The following is a 14335-nucleotide window of genomic DNA, read 5'->3' on the forward strand; positions in this document are numbered from 1 at the left end:
AAAGTTGCAGTCACCAGGAAACTCACAGCTTTCCTCCTGCAAGTCTGAGGGGCTCAAATCCAACCCAAACCCCATCACCAGCTGCATTTCAGCTGCTGCCTTGGCTCTACTCTACAGCTGTGGAGGAATTCCTTTGCAGTGCTGCAATCAGCCCTCACCCCAGTCCTTCCCAGCTCCACACCACCCCTTGCTGGGGCAGGAGAGCAGGGGGGTCCCAGGGACACCAAACCCCCAGCAGGAGCACCTGATGAATGCACTCTGCAGAGCCCAAGTGAAAAGTGTTAAAAGTTAAAATGTGTCACCACATTTCTCTTCACAGAGAAAAGCAAGGCACAATTCTTCCCAAGAATGAGGGTGGTGGGGAGTGTCACCACGTTTCTCTTCACAGAGAAAAGAAAGGCACAATTCTTCCCAAGAATATTTCTAGATTCTCTGAACCTCAGAGAAAGAAAAAAAAAATCTTATCTCATTTACTGCTCCTGTGCTCACAAGTGGAATGTATCGTGAAAGACTCTTTACCTGAAGGGAATTAATAATTGAATTCTGGTGTGAGTGTTTTGATTCACTGACCCATTGAATCCGTGTGTGTGTCAGGACTGTCAGCTGACAGTCACGAAATTCTGTGCAAGGTGTGCAATTGAGTACTGGGCAGATTCAGTTTAAATGTAATATAATATAGTACAGAATAATATAACAAAGTAATGAATTAGCCTTCTAATAAGATAGACTCCTCCTCATCATTTCTCCCTTCATCAGGGCCTTCCCTGCAAATACTGCAGGGGAGACGTGCAGCTGCGGGAGGCACAGCCCTTACCCTGCAGAGCCTCCTTGGCACGTGCCAGCTCCTGCTCCTTCTGTGCCAGCTGCACCTTCAGCTCGGTGGCCGACAGCACCTCGGGGGACTTGCTGCCGTGTGTCTCCTCCAGGTCCTTGGTCAGCATTTCCTTCATTTGCCGGAGCAGGTGGACCTCCTCCTGCAGCTGGGCCACCTCCTCCCGCAGCAGCGCTGGAGGAAGAAGGGACACAATGTGAGGAAGTGAGAGAGAGCTCCAGCACAGCCCCAGCTCCTGCTGCAAAAACCCAAACCCCGGGGAAACGCTGCTGGGGCAGCCCCTCCCTGCTGGCAAAACTGCTCTGCACAGCCCAAACCTGCACCACCTGGGGCTGGAGGAGGATGGAAGTGATGGGAAGGCACTAGGAGGGAGGTGGGGAGCCTCCACTGGGTGATGGCTTCAGCATTGAACAAATAAAAATAGATGTTAGTATGTAATAGTAATAGTAAGAAAAAAACAGGAAGGACTTTCCTATCCAAACCACTCGCTGACAGGGCTGAGGTCCAACAGAGTCTCCTGAGCTCCCACACATCTCAGCTCTGCCTCCAGCCACCCACATGCGCAGGGCACACTCAACAAAACACTGTGAGACTGGAAAAGGGAAGATGATGCTTCCATCCACAGCCTCAAATCCTGAATTTTGCAGATTTACACCCAGTGACTGCTCACTCCTCCAAGCAGCTACACTGCAGGAGCTTCCTGGCAGAACCCAGCTGGGATCCCCTCCACATGAGGGACTGGAGGAAAGCTCCAGCACCTCATTTCCTACAGCTGCACCCACTGTTTAGTGTAATTAAGTGCTTTTCTGCTATTTCCACATTGCACCCACCACCCTCATCCCGCAAAACACTTTCAGGCTGTGCAGGTGCCAGTGCAATCCTCCCTCTGAGTCTGACATTGCTTTTCCTCCCCTTTAAAAGCAGGTGGAGAGAAGGCCTTTCACATCCCAGCCTGGATTATAGAATCACAGAATGGTTTGGACTGGAAGGCACCGTAAAGACCCTGCAGTCCCCACTGGATTATAGAATCACGGAATGGTTTGGACTGGAAGGCACTGTAAAGACCCTGCAGTCCCCCTGCCATAGGCAGGGATACTTTCCACTAGACCAGGCTGCTCTAAGTCCACACCGTAAAGACCCTGCAGTCCCCCTGCCATAGGCAGGGATACTTTCCACTAGACCAGGCTGCTCTAAGTCCAAGCTGGACTTTAACACTTCCAGGGCTGGGACATCCACATCCTCTTGAGTTGGCATCACGGACACGGGGACAGAAAATGCCCCCATCAGCACACACGTCACAGTTACCAGAAAAAACGAAACAGAAATCAAACCCAAACACTTCCTCTCCAAACCACTGTACTTGTGTCCTTTCCCCAGCGCCCCCGAGTAGCAGTGAGCCTGGAGGACACCAAGTGGACATGGAACAGGGGCATTTCTCCCCTTGTTCTCCCTCTGCACGTGCAGGGGCCGTTTCCTGTCCGGGCTGGGAGGTGACGCCGGCGGCAGGACAGGGAGAGGCAGCTCCCCCCGCCAGCTGCGCCAGGAAGGCAGAAAATCTGCTGCACATACTTGAAATGCTTCCCGAACGAAAACTGGCAAGGCCCCATTCTGTAAATTATTTAGCAATAAAGTCACTAATGAGGAACAGTCGAGCTCCGGGCTGGGGGGTTTGGTGCAGCCCGAAGTGCTTTCTTGAGCTCCGTGCAAAAAGCAAGAACTGGGGGAGGCCAAGGCCAACAGGATCTTCCCCAGGGATGGGAGAAACACAGCGTGTCCCCTGCAGCCTCTGGGAGCCCTGGGAGGATGTGAAGGACTCACACATGGTGGAGTATTTTGTGTGCAAGACCCACCAAGTGCCTTCCCCAGCCACAGAAAGCCCCCTGCAGCCCCACAAAATACCCCTGGCTGCAACAAATTGCTTTTTTCCCCCCACTGATAACTCATTTTCACCTTTCCTTACATGCCACTTCATCAAGGGCTATTCCTGGGAAAAAAATGAACCAGCAGATGAGGACGGAGGCAGGGCAGCTTGCACAGGGTTGACTGATCCCGATGGATTCCTGCAAATTGCAGCATTTTGGTGGGAACCAAGAAAATCCCCACACAGCAGGAAGTGATCTGGGAAAGGGAGAGGGAAAACAAGACGAAGGACAGAGAGCCCGGGGGGAATTCTGCAGCAAAGAATTCCAGAGGGGTCCTTGGGCATGGCCCAAGGTGCTGTAATACCCTGCCCAGTGCAGCTCTCCAAAAATGCACTGATGCCCTCTGCTCACGGTTAGAAACACTGAAAAAATGGAAAAGCATCTCTTCTCCAAAACAGGCAACAAGGGAATTTCATCCCCACTTAGCACTCGGCTCCTGATGCAGGCAGAAACTGCTGAAGGATTAAAATCTGAGATCTATGAGAAGCTACAGATGTAATCTGGAGAGAAACATGCAGCACCATGCTCCTCACGCTGCTGGCTGCAAGCCAAATCCTAGAGAACCTGAATTATTGATCAGCCATATATCCAAAATTCTTGCTGTTTTACACACATAATTTGAGATAGACATATATATATATATATATATATATATATGTAGAAACTATATATGTAGAAAAAAGGATTATGCTTTGCAATATATAGTTGTATTTGCTACATATGCATTATGATATATATGGCAAAGCCAAATCCGGTTTAAATATATATATATATATATATATATATAAAATTGGAAAGTACAACCCATGCAGCCAGGATTTGATAGGAAAATCCCTCCTTCCAGCTCCCTCTCAGGGCTCCTGCCAATGTCATGGAGTCACAAACTGGTTTGGGTTGGAAGGGAGCTTAAAGCTCATCTTGTTTCACCCCTTCCATGGACAAGGACACCTTCCAGTATCCCAGGGTGCTCCAAGCCCTGTCCAGCCTGGCATGGAACTTCCAGGGATGGGGCAGCCACAAATTTTCTGGGCACAAACCTGTAATGACACTCATTTGTATAAAGGATTTCCATCACTCCAATGCTTCCCACAATTCTGCCCACCAAAATCACACCAATTTTCCCCCTCAAAGCACTTCCCCCCCAGCACAGAGCATCTGCTCTCCATCACTCTTCTCCAAGCTTCCATCCAAACTCTCCTGCTCACAAGGGTCCTATGGAGAAATCCCATGTTATTGGCACAATTTGCACTAAGAGACTCAGCTTGAAAGGGAAATTTTAGCTTCATTTTAAAACAGGGGGGAGAAAACCCCTGCTGCTCTGCCAGGTTTAAGTACCTAAAAGAATGACCCGAAAGGTGCCGTTTGCAGGCAGCTCTCAGAGACCATTACAGGAAAGTTCCAATAGCTGGGAAAATGGGGTCAATTATTCAGGAACCTCATCTCAGCCCCTGTTTCTTCCACATCCAGATGGCTGAGGGAGGCTTTCCATGTGATTCCTGTCAGCTGGATGGAGCTGTGCCTCTACCTGTGCCTGTACTCGAAGCTGCAAAGGAGTTTGCAGTGAGCATCACCCCTCTCTAGCAGGGAGCAGGGCTCAGTGCCCCTCACAAGGGACTCCACACACCCCTCAGCATGATGCAAAAGCAATCAGGACAAGAGAATATTTTTAAAGGCTTTTTTTTTTTTTTGCAGTTCACCCTTGGAAGCATCACAATATCAGGGTGTAAAGTTAAATCTGCCATTAGGAATCGTCTCCTAAATGGAACAACATCAATGTGAAAAGCTTCCACAGTACTTTTCCCCCAATATTTTTGTCCCTTTTAATTTTTCCCTCCTCTTTTTAACCTTTTTTTTTTTTTTGGGGGGGGGGGGGGGGGGGGAGGGGAATTGGGTGCTTTCTGTAATTCCTGACTACCCAGAGGAGAAGGAGATATTGCCTTGCATGAACAAACCCCATCACTCATTCCAAGACCTTCCAAACCTGCTGCAAGTGGGCAGAGATGAAATGAAAGCAATTTAAACATTTCGCAGACCAATTGTTGAAAACTACCATTCCCACTGAAATAATTGGCTGTTAATTATATTTTAGTTGATCACATTAAGCTTCCATGGCACTGCTGGATTCTGCATCCTTTATACTTCAACCACTGATGGGTGTTAACAGACAATGCCAATGAAATTTTTTTAAAAAAATTGTGGTGAACATCTCCAGACAGCATTTGGGGCTGAAGTTTCCACTCCTGCTCCTGCAAATCCCATCTTGGACTCCTCTGGGCAGCAGACCAACCCTCCATGCACCAGCAAAGCCTTTTACTGTCCTTGGAACAGGCATCACTTTAAAGACATCCATTTAAAAGCCTTTTTTTGCCATGTAACTCAGCTGACACGATTGCTGTACACGCATTTCTGCCTTTGGAGGGGACATATTAAAAATGGATGCAGAACAAACGGTGAGGCTCGTGTGGGTGAATCAGTATCTCAGGTGAAAGCTGCATTTTGTGCCGCTTTTGTGAGTTTGATGGTGAGATGGTTTTTGCTTTGCTGGGCACAAGTCAAAGGTGTGTTTCTATCCAGAACATCAGCAGGATAAATATATATGTACACACACCTCTGTCCTAGGATGAGAAATGCAAGGGTCATAAAGAACCTTATTAGGAAAAAAAAAAAAGATTAAAGACTCAGGGATGAGCTGAGTTTGTATTTTAAAGAGCATCTCACCCCCTCTGATTTTTAAGTAGCTTCTCAGCTTGGGACCTCCCTCTTGCAAAGGTGCAGAAAGCTGGAGAAGGACTTCTGACAAGGGTCTTGAAGAGACAGGCCAAGGGGGATGACTTCCCACTGACAGAGGGCACACTCAGATGGGAAATTGGGAAGAAATTCTTCCCGGTGAGGGTGGGGAGGCCCTGGCTCAGGTTGCCCAGAGAAACTGTGGCTGCCTCATCCCCAGAAGTGCTTGATGCCAGGCTGGACAGGGCTTGGAGCACCCTGGGATACTGGAAGGTATCCCTGCCCATGGCAGGGGGTGGGATGAGATGGCCTTTAAGGTTCCTCCAACCCAAACCATTTGTAAGAGAACCAAGCTACCGCCACTGCCCAGGACTTGCTGGGGCAAAGCCAATACATCCAACCTCTCCCTTTGGCACCTGAACACCACGATGGACTCACACTGGCACAAAACGAGCCCCCTCTCCACCCCACAGCATCATCTCCTCAAGGGGATAAGCACGAGGGCCTGACATTTGTAAATCAGCACTTCAGCCCAGCCCTGCTGTGCACATCCCTCAGGACAGAGTCCCTGCAGCACCAAGGCACTCCATGACCTCAGAGGAGCTGTCAACCACCCATTGCTCCCTCCCAGGTGGGTATCAGCAGAGCCTCTTGGATTAATAAAATGAATTCTGGGTTTGCATACCTATATCTTACTTTTAAATAAGCTTTTATTTCCACCCTGTGCCGTTGCTGCAATGCTACGAGTGAGCTGTCATACCTGGCCACGGAAAATCCGTAAGAATTTCAAGGTAAAGCTTTCACCCAGTGAGAGCAAATCCTTGCAAACACCAGTTCTGATCATTTATTGAGTTAGACACCAGCGTGGCCTCGGCGTGCCCACACGGTCACAGCTCTGGGACAGGACCCCCAGCCACACACACTGACCCTTGCCCCATCACCCAGCTGGGGCAGGACGTGCTTGCCAAGTCACCCCCATGTCCTGGCATTCCCCACGCCAAAACCACGGATTATTTCCACCACGCAGTGTCCCAGCCTCTGGGTGTCTCACAGGGGATCTAAGTAAATAAAACCCGATCTGAACCCCCGTGCGCGCCGGCGGAGGGCGAGCAGAGCGGCCCGGGGGGCTGTGCAGGCTGCCAGAAGCACACCCTGCAGAAAGCCACTGGCTGCTGGGCTCCGACCCCGCGGCAGCCCCCGGAGCCGGCTGCGAGCCCTCCGAGAGCCCCCGGCTCCTCCAACCCCTCCGGGAGCCGGGATGGACTGCGGGGGCACCGGAGCCCCGGCCCGGCCCCCCCAGAGCCCCCCTCGCCGGCCCGGCCGTGGGGACAGCCCGGCCACCACCGCCACCCTCCCCGCGGCCCCGGCGTTGTTTCGTTTCTGCCAGGAGGAAGCGAGCTCCAAGCACAAAGCGAGCGAGGGGAAGCCGTGCACGCCGGGCTGCCACCGCTCCCGGGGAGCCTCCGGGGACCCCCTTACCTGCGTGTGCTGAGCACAGCGCCCTGCCCGCAGCATCGCTCGCGGCCGCCCCTCGCCGTGCCCGGCCAGCCGCACAATGGGCCGGGCGCGGAGCGGAGCCCTGCCGGCAGCGGCACGTCCCCGCCGGGCTCTCCTCCTGCTCCGACTTCATGGCGGGGCACGGCGGGCCCGGGGGCGCGGGGGGGTCCCCGGTGGGCGGCTCCTCCCCGGTACCGCGCGGAAGTGCGGCCAGCGCTACCTGCGCCGGGAATTTGACCCCTTGCCGGTCGCTTGATGTCACGGCTCGGAGGAGTGGCTCGGCCCCGCACGGCCCGAGCTGCGCGGGACGGGGGCCCCACAAGTGTGCCGGAGCCCCGGGGCCGCGCAGGAACCCGCGGCCGGCCGGCGGCGGAAATGATTCCCGGCTGGAATCATCCATCGCTCCCGCCGCTGCCACCCACCGAGCGGCCGGAGCCATGTCCCGAAGGCTCTGTCGCCACCGCTGATCGCGATACTCGGCCGGCGGCACGGGGGGAAACTGAGGCAGGAGGGTGGCGAGGCAGCCCCGGGCAGCCCCAGGGCTCGGGCCAGCGAGGATGACCTCGCAAGGCGAACACGTGCAGCGTTTTTTCTCGCAATGCAGTTGTTACTTATTTTATGCGGGATGGCGTGAGCAGAGACAAAGCAAAACCCGTTGAGAACGCAGAGACCACCTGCCTTTCTGTGGTAAAAGCCACATAAAAATACACCAGAACAACCAAACTCTGAAACCCAGCATGCTGGTATAGCTTTTCCAAAGATTCATTACGGTTGCAAAATTCTTCCAAGATCCAAGTCCAACTCAACCAAATAGCACCATGGCCACTAAACCATATGGCACAGTGTCACATCTGCTTGTTTTTCGAACACTTCTAGGGATGACAGCTCCATCACTTCCCCTGAGGAGCCGGTTCCAGTGTTTGACCACTACTTCAGTGAGGAAATTTTACCTAATACAAATATTTTTGTTCCCTGTGGTACACGGTGCACTGTTACCTGCCCTCACCCTGCTGCCTGGGCTGCCTGTTTCCCAGGCCCCCACAGCAGACCTGCTTTATAAATTTTTTCACCTGCCAAAGCGATGAAGAACTGGGCAGAAGCCCTTTGGGTTTATGAATTTTTGCCTGTCTCCACACTGTTAATAATCTCACCAGACGAGCCCTGCCTGGCCAGCTGTTGGATGCTCTGGAGGCAGCCCCAGCACACTGCACACACACACACCTCTTGCTCTGCCCAGGAAGGCAGCGCTTGCACAAAGCTCATAAAACACAGTCCAAGACAAAAACCCCACCACATTCCACTTTAAAACAGCACTGAGCCTCTGCCACACTGCGAATACACTGTGAAGCCAGCTCCCCCACCCTACAGCAGCAGTATCTCAGGCATGGGGAAACTGAGGCACACCCCGTGTCCATAGGCTTTGACGTTTTCGGGAAGTGGGTGACAATACAGCTGCGGCAGGAGTGAGCTGTCCTGGCTAGGAAGGAATGCACCCATGGCCACCTTGTACACCCAGGTCAATAAACCAGGTTGTCACCCAGCCGTGACCCTCCTGCCCTCCCAGTGTGCTACCAGGTTGTCACCCACCCATGACCCTCCTGCCCTCCCAGTGCACTGGCGTGCATTGCCCCTTCCCTTCCCTGCTGCTTCCTCACCAGCGGCTCGGGAAGGGGAATGGAGGTGGTTTTGTTGTGCAACAAGCGCTAGTTCTTATTGAGCAAAGCCAGTGCGTGCACCAAGCTGGCACTGCCCCATGGCCCATGCCCCATGGCCCCTGCCATCCCCAGCTCAGCTCCGGGAAGCCCAGGGAAGCTGTGCGTCACCTCCCATCGCACCAAGCTGCTTGCACAACCCCGCTGCCCGCGATCAAGTCGGAGCGCGTCCGTGCCCGCTCAGCTCCCGGTGCTGCGGGAGCGCTGCCACGGCCGGAGCCACCCCACGCGAGCCGGGAACCAGCGCGGCACCTGCGGGTTTAATCCTGCTCTCCACGTAATCCCAGAGCAAAGGTAGCCGTGTGACCTGCCACGGCTCGGCAAGGTGCTGAGTTGCAGCAAAGCAAAGCCGAGGGAGGAGGTTCTGCACGTCACAGGCATTGCACAAGGCCGGAGCTCCCCAAGAGCTCCCCTTGAGTCTCCTCCCTGGCAGAGGAGCCCGAGCGGGAGCTGGGCTGGGCTCGGAACTGGCTTCTGCTGACTAATGGTGGCCCGGCAGCGTTACTCACGCCCCAGCACCCGGCCGTGCTGAGCCACTGCAGCTCGGCTGCTCTTTGACCCAGCCATGGACCCGCAAGGATTCCCCTGGCCCTTCCTTTGTGATTAATAATCCTTTGGAAGGCACGTGGAAAAACGGTGCTGCTGAAGACAGAGATGGCTCACGCCTCGCTGGGTTTGAGTGGTGCCGCCGGGCTCTGAGTGTGTCCCTGTGACAGGCAGCAGTCACCCTCTGGCTGTGCTTAAACTGGCGTTGGTCTTGGTCTCCTCTCCTTGCTCTGCATCAAGCCATTGCTGTGTGGCCAGCGGTGGTCCCTGGCCTTAGCCAGGCAGAAGCTGAGGCCAGGGAGGTATTTCTCTGGAGTAGCTGAGGCCAGGGAGGTAGGTCCCTGGAGTCACTCCCGTGAATTCTGGCTGCTGCTGGTGCTGGGAAAGGCACAAGTGCTGGTGTCAGTGCAGATGGGTCTGGCCCTTCATGCCAAATCAGCCAGCCTCCTTCAGCCTCCCTAGCCAAGACCCTTCTTCAGGGGCAGGAGAGACCCTTCCCACCCAAGCCTGGCTCTGAAGGTCCCTGCAGGCGGATCCAAACTTGACAACCCCCACCAGCGGACAAACCTGCATCGTGTGTCCCATCTGCAGCTTCCTGGGCTTGGAGGTCTCACCAGGGTTATGGTTCTGAAGCATGTAAGGTACAGGTGGTCAACCTCCAAAAATTGTCCCAGCTCTGCTAAAAATCCCAACCACCACTCCCAAGGGCAGGGCCCACCAGAGACTGGCAACAGAGAGTCAAGTTGGGGGTCAGAAAATTGTCCAGCCCTGGCAGAAGCTGCCCAGGGCAGTGGTGGAGTCCCCAGTCCTGGAGAGATTTAACAGACATGTGGATGTGGCACCTGGGACATGGGTTAGTGCTAGTTGGACTGGATGATTTTAGAGGGCTTTTGCAACATTGACAATCTTATGACTGTGTGAAAAGGCAACTCAGCTTCAGCACTGCTGCTCCAAAGGGAACAGTTCTCCCTCCCTGCAACACAGAATAGGAGCTGGTGGCTGATCAAAGGCAGCTTGAGCATCTGGCTGGTGCTGTGTGTCACTGCCCTGGGGGCACAGGCACCTGCAGCCACTGCTGAGTAACCTCAGCCCTGCTGAAGAAGCTCTGCAGAAGGCCAGTGATGCATCCAGAGCCACATTTCACCCGGAGGACAGAGCTGTCCGTAAGAACCACCAGAACAGAAAAATCTGGAGACCTCATACAACGTCTCCTTCTTCAAAATGCCCCCTGCTTCCAGGAAAACTTACTAAAACTTCTCTCCCACGACCATGGAAACCCCCCTCTCCATCCCCCTCTTCTGCAAAATAAAGATAACAGAGTGAGGACATGTTTCAAAACAGAGCTGATTTCTTTTTTCCCCCTGGTTTTTCTTTCAAGGAAAAACTTCTCTCAAAAATGACAGATTTTTGTCAAACATTTCACTCATGACAAATTGGCATTGTCATCGAGGAGAGCGCTCGGCTGGGAGTTTCGGAGGCGCTTCGGGAACCTCCATCTGCTCCTCTAAGCTAAAATCCGACGGTGCTGAGGGGTGGTGAGGTTGGAGAACGTAACGTGTGAGGCAAGGATTAATTAACATCGATCTGGCTCCAAAACCAGAGGCGGTGAGAGTAATTTTCATTGAGGAACTTGGCACCATTTAGCACCTCCTCCTCCTCCAGTGCTGTCGGAGTATTTTAAGCTCCTGAAAATCACACGTGCATCACCAAGAGTTTTTGCAGTTATTAATGAAAGCCTCAATAGAGAGAAAAATCTTAATTTTTTTGTTAGCTCCCTATCCAGGCCATACACAGCATTTTCCCCTTCTTTAAAACAGCACTGCAAAAGCTGCTTTAAAGAGGCAGAAAAGCAACAGGGAAAGGGCAAACATTATCATGTTGGTTCCAATCTCATTTGGTACAACTTTCTGAGCATATCACTGTTACTTCTATTGTGTTTTTTAATTTTATCACAAGGATTATATTTATCATCACAGACATTTTATGCCTAACTTCTGGGCTCTTTACAATATTTCCATTCAAATGCTAAAAGGCTGTAATGAGTCTAAGATAATGGCCCACAAATATAAATGACACAGATCAGAATAGGGGGAAATTGGTTAAAAAGGAAAACAAATAGAAATTATCCATCCTAATTTGCATTCAAAGACAGTAACTGAGGGAAAAAATTGATGTATTACGGAGAGGGAGGTTTCACCTGAACCCAACAGAACCTGCTGTGCTTCTGCAACATCTGGATCCAGCTGCAAATGTCACTGACCCTTCCCTGCCCTCCCCAGCTTCATCAGCACTAACGAGGCGAGGGGTGGCACAGACAGCTGCAGGTTTGTGGCCCTGGAGGGACAGGGTGGGCCTGGATCAGCAAAACGTGAGTTCTCCCAGAGCTCTGAACCACTGAGCCCCACCAGAATCAATATTTTCCTTTTTAAAACAATGCTGGGGGGAAAAGCACATCTCATATAGATTCAGTGTTATTCTGGGTTTTACATTATTCATTGAACCTCATCCCATGTCATGCTGCAGTGAATATATTACCATATATGATGATACAAAAATTACATGACTCCTGCAAATACCCGATAAAGAGTCAGGCTGGGCTGCTAAAGGAGCTGCAATCGCTCATTAGCAACGTGTAATTACACTGCCACACGTTGGGGCTGTGCCAGTGCCACCAGCCACTGTACAGAGAAAGAGAAGGAAAATAATAATAATAATAATAATAACAACAACAACAAAAATATAATAATAATCACCAAAAATTAAAATAAAATAAAATAAAATAAAATAAAATAAAATAAAATAAAATAAAATAATGAATCGGGCAACAACAAACCCCAGAGCTGCATGGTGGGTCTCAAACTTTTAAAAGCATTTTCTTGATGAAGCCTTATCTCCCCCACAGCACATCCAGGAATGTCACTGCAAGGGCCACCGTGTCCCCAGAGGCTCCCAGCTCAGCCCACCTGTGCAGGGATCATGGGGGCACTTGGAGGGAACAGGCTGCATGCAGAGGAATATCAGGGAAAATGGGAAGTCTGTGGGACAGCTTCATGCTTTATCCCTGTGTATAAATGTGCTGCTGTTTCTAAAAATGGCTTTGCAGCCTCAGTGCCACGTGTGATTGGAACGGGGCTGAAGGTGGGCAGCTCCACTCTGATATTGGCCACTATCTTCATAACCAGCTATTATTGCCTTTTAATTTTTTTTAAGCTGCCCTGTAGCTTCCATAGAGTTTCTAATGCTCTGTCTTCCTCTACCACTCCACCTACATATATATAAAAACCTGTTTTCTATACTGAATTCCCTAATATACATATATTTATATATATAAATATATAAATATTAGGAGTACAGTATAGAAAACAGGTCTTTATGACACCCACACAACCTGCTGCATTCATCAACACAACCAAAACTTACCCAAACCCCATTTCTTTACACCCAAAACCTGACACTCACTTGGCACAAGGCTTGTGCACGTGCATAGACTCCAAGTGATGCTACAGCCCAATTTCTGGTCGCTTGCAGGAATTGCAAAGACAAAAAGAAAAGTGGGAATAAAGCCTGGCTGGGATTTGTGAGGCAGGTTAGGAAAGCCCAAGGGGCTGCATGGATCAATGACCCCTGAGCCTGGACATATCCCATTCCTCTCCTGTCACTGTGTGTATCAACAGAATATTTATAAATCAATTGAAAGCAATTAATCAGCTAGAGAAAGATAAGGGATAATGAAGAAAAGAGATTAGCTGGCGATGCACAAACAGGGCTCCTCTGGGGAGGAACTGCTGTGGTTGGAAGCCTCCTCTGCAAAGCCTATTAGCTCCACTTAAAAAAGAAATTTAAAAGAGGCAACCTGAATAATTAAAAGGAAGAGTTAATGGTTCATGCTAACAGCTTCTAAAAACCTGCAGCAGCCGTGTTTGTTAACCAAGGGGAGCTGCAGATAAACCACAGCCCCACAAACATTCCTGCATCCCCTGGCAGCGTGGAGCCAGCGAGGCTCACCTGGACTCTGTGAGCTGCCACCATCCTGCTGGGCTCACCTGAGTGACCAACCCTCTGAGCTGAGCTATAAACAACAGAGAAATGACTTCAAGGTGTGAGGGGAAGCCTCCAGTGATGTAAATCCCAATATTGCCCACCCAGTGTGTCCCATGGTAACCTTCCAATCACCCACCTGCTCCTTGTTGGCTAAGCCAGGACTAAATATATTGCTGGGTTGGTTTGCCAGCTGAAAAAATAACCTCTGGGCAAGGGCAGTCACCATTTCTGCCATTTTCTGTATGTTTTCCTACTGATTTTTCCACCCTAAATACCTTCCACATCAAACTCTGGGAGGGGCAGGACCAGCAGCATTTTCCTTGGCTGCATTGCTGCCAAAAATCATTTATTTCACACCTAGAAGAGGCCAACACCAGGGCTGGGCTTAACCCAGTTCACAGAACCAGCACCACCATGATGATGCCACTAAGGACTGGGTGCTTTTGGCTAAAATAACTTTCTGAAGCTGCCACTTAATTTTTGAGGAAAATCCAAAAATGCACCATCCCCCCCCCAGCTGTGACATCCTGGGGATGTCTGTGAGGAGCTTTCCCAAATTTATGGGGAAATTGGCAGCCTGTTCCAGTGCTGTGGGATCCCACCTGAGAGCTGGCAGTGGGTGGGTATCTTAATCAGGAAGAAGCACCAATTCAGAGGACTAAACACAGCATTTCAGTGCAATACCTGCCTTTTTCAAGTAGTACTCAACAAAATTGCCAGGTCAGAGCTGGAGCTCATGGGTTTTTTTCAGAGGAGGAGGGTAAACATCTCCCCACATTCCTCACCAACTTGCAAGGCAGCAATTTAACCTTCAAGGCAGAGCTCACATTCATTTAGTAACAGCCCTTATCTACAGGTTAGGGCCAGAGTAATTCCACTGGGAACAATATATAATAGATAAAAATAACTGCACTGCAGCACAGACAGGGATGGCACCAGCAGCTTCCTCCCTGCCCATCCATTTCATGGCAGGTGATGGGCTGAGAGAGGAAAACTCCCCAAGTTCAGGTGCTGAGGGGGCTGATGGTGATTTAACAGGTGTAAATCCACGGGCTGAG

At 51.1% G+C, this 14335-nt stretch overlaps 1 protein-coding gene across 2 annotated transcripts in view; it reads right to left on the reverse strand.

Moving 5' to 3' along the window:
• Positions 1 to 14335, reverse strand: part of KAZN (kazrin, periplakin interacting protein) — an 86114-nt gene that overhangs the window by 11829 nt on the left and 59950 nt on the right. The window contains exons 1-2 of one of the 2 annotated variants that reach the window (XM_041476716.1): positions 6961 to 7077; positions 815 to 1006 (exon numbers count right to left, since the gene is read on the reverse strand). In XM_041476716.1, coding sequence (XP_041332650.1) covers positions 815 to 950 — 136 coding nt within the window. In that variant the 5' untranslated portion in view covers positions 951 to 1006; positions 6961 to 7077. Of the gene's footprint in view, positions 1 to 814; positions 1007 to 6960; positions 7078 to 14335 lie in introns of those variants that run through there. The other variant, XM_041476715.1, reaches the window with a different exon arrangement.

Source organism: Pyrgilauda ruficollis, unplaced genomic scaffold, assembly GCF_017590135.1.
Source record: "Pyrgilauda ruficollis isolate IOZ18807 unplaced genomic scaffold, ASM1759013v1 scaffold39, whole genome shotgun sequence".
NCBI classification, from domain to species: Eukaryota; Metazoa; Chordata; class Aves; order Passeriformes; family Passeridae; genus Pyrgilauda; species Pyrgilauda ruficollis.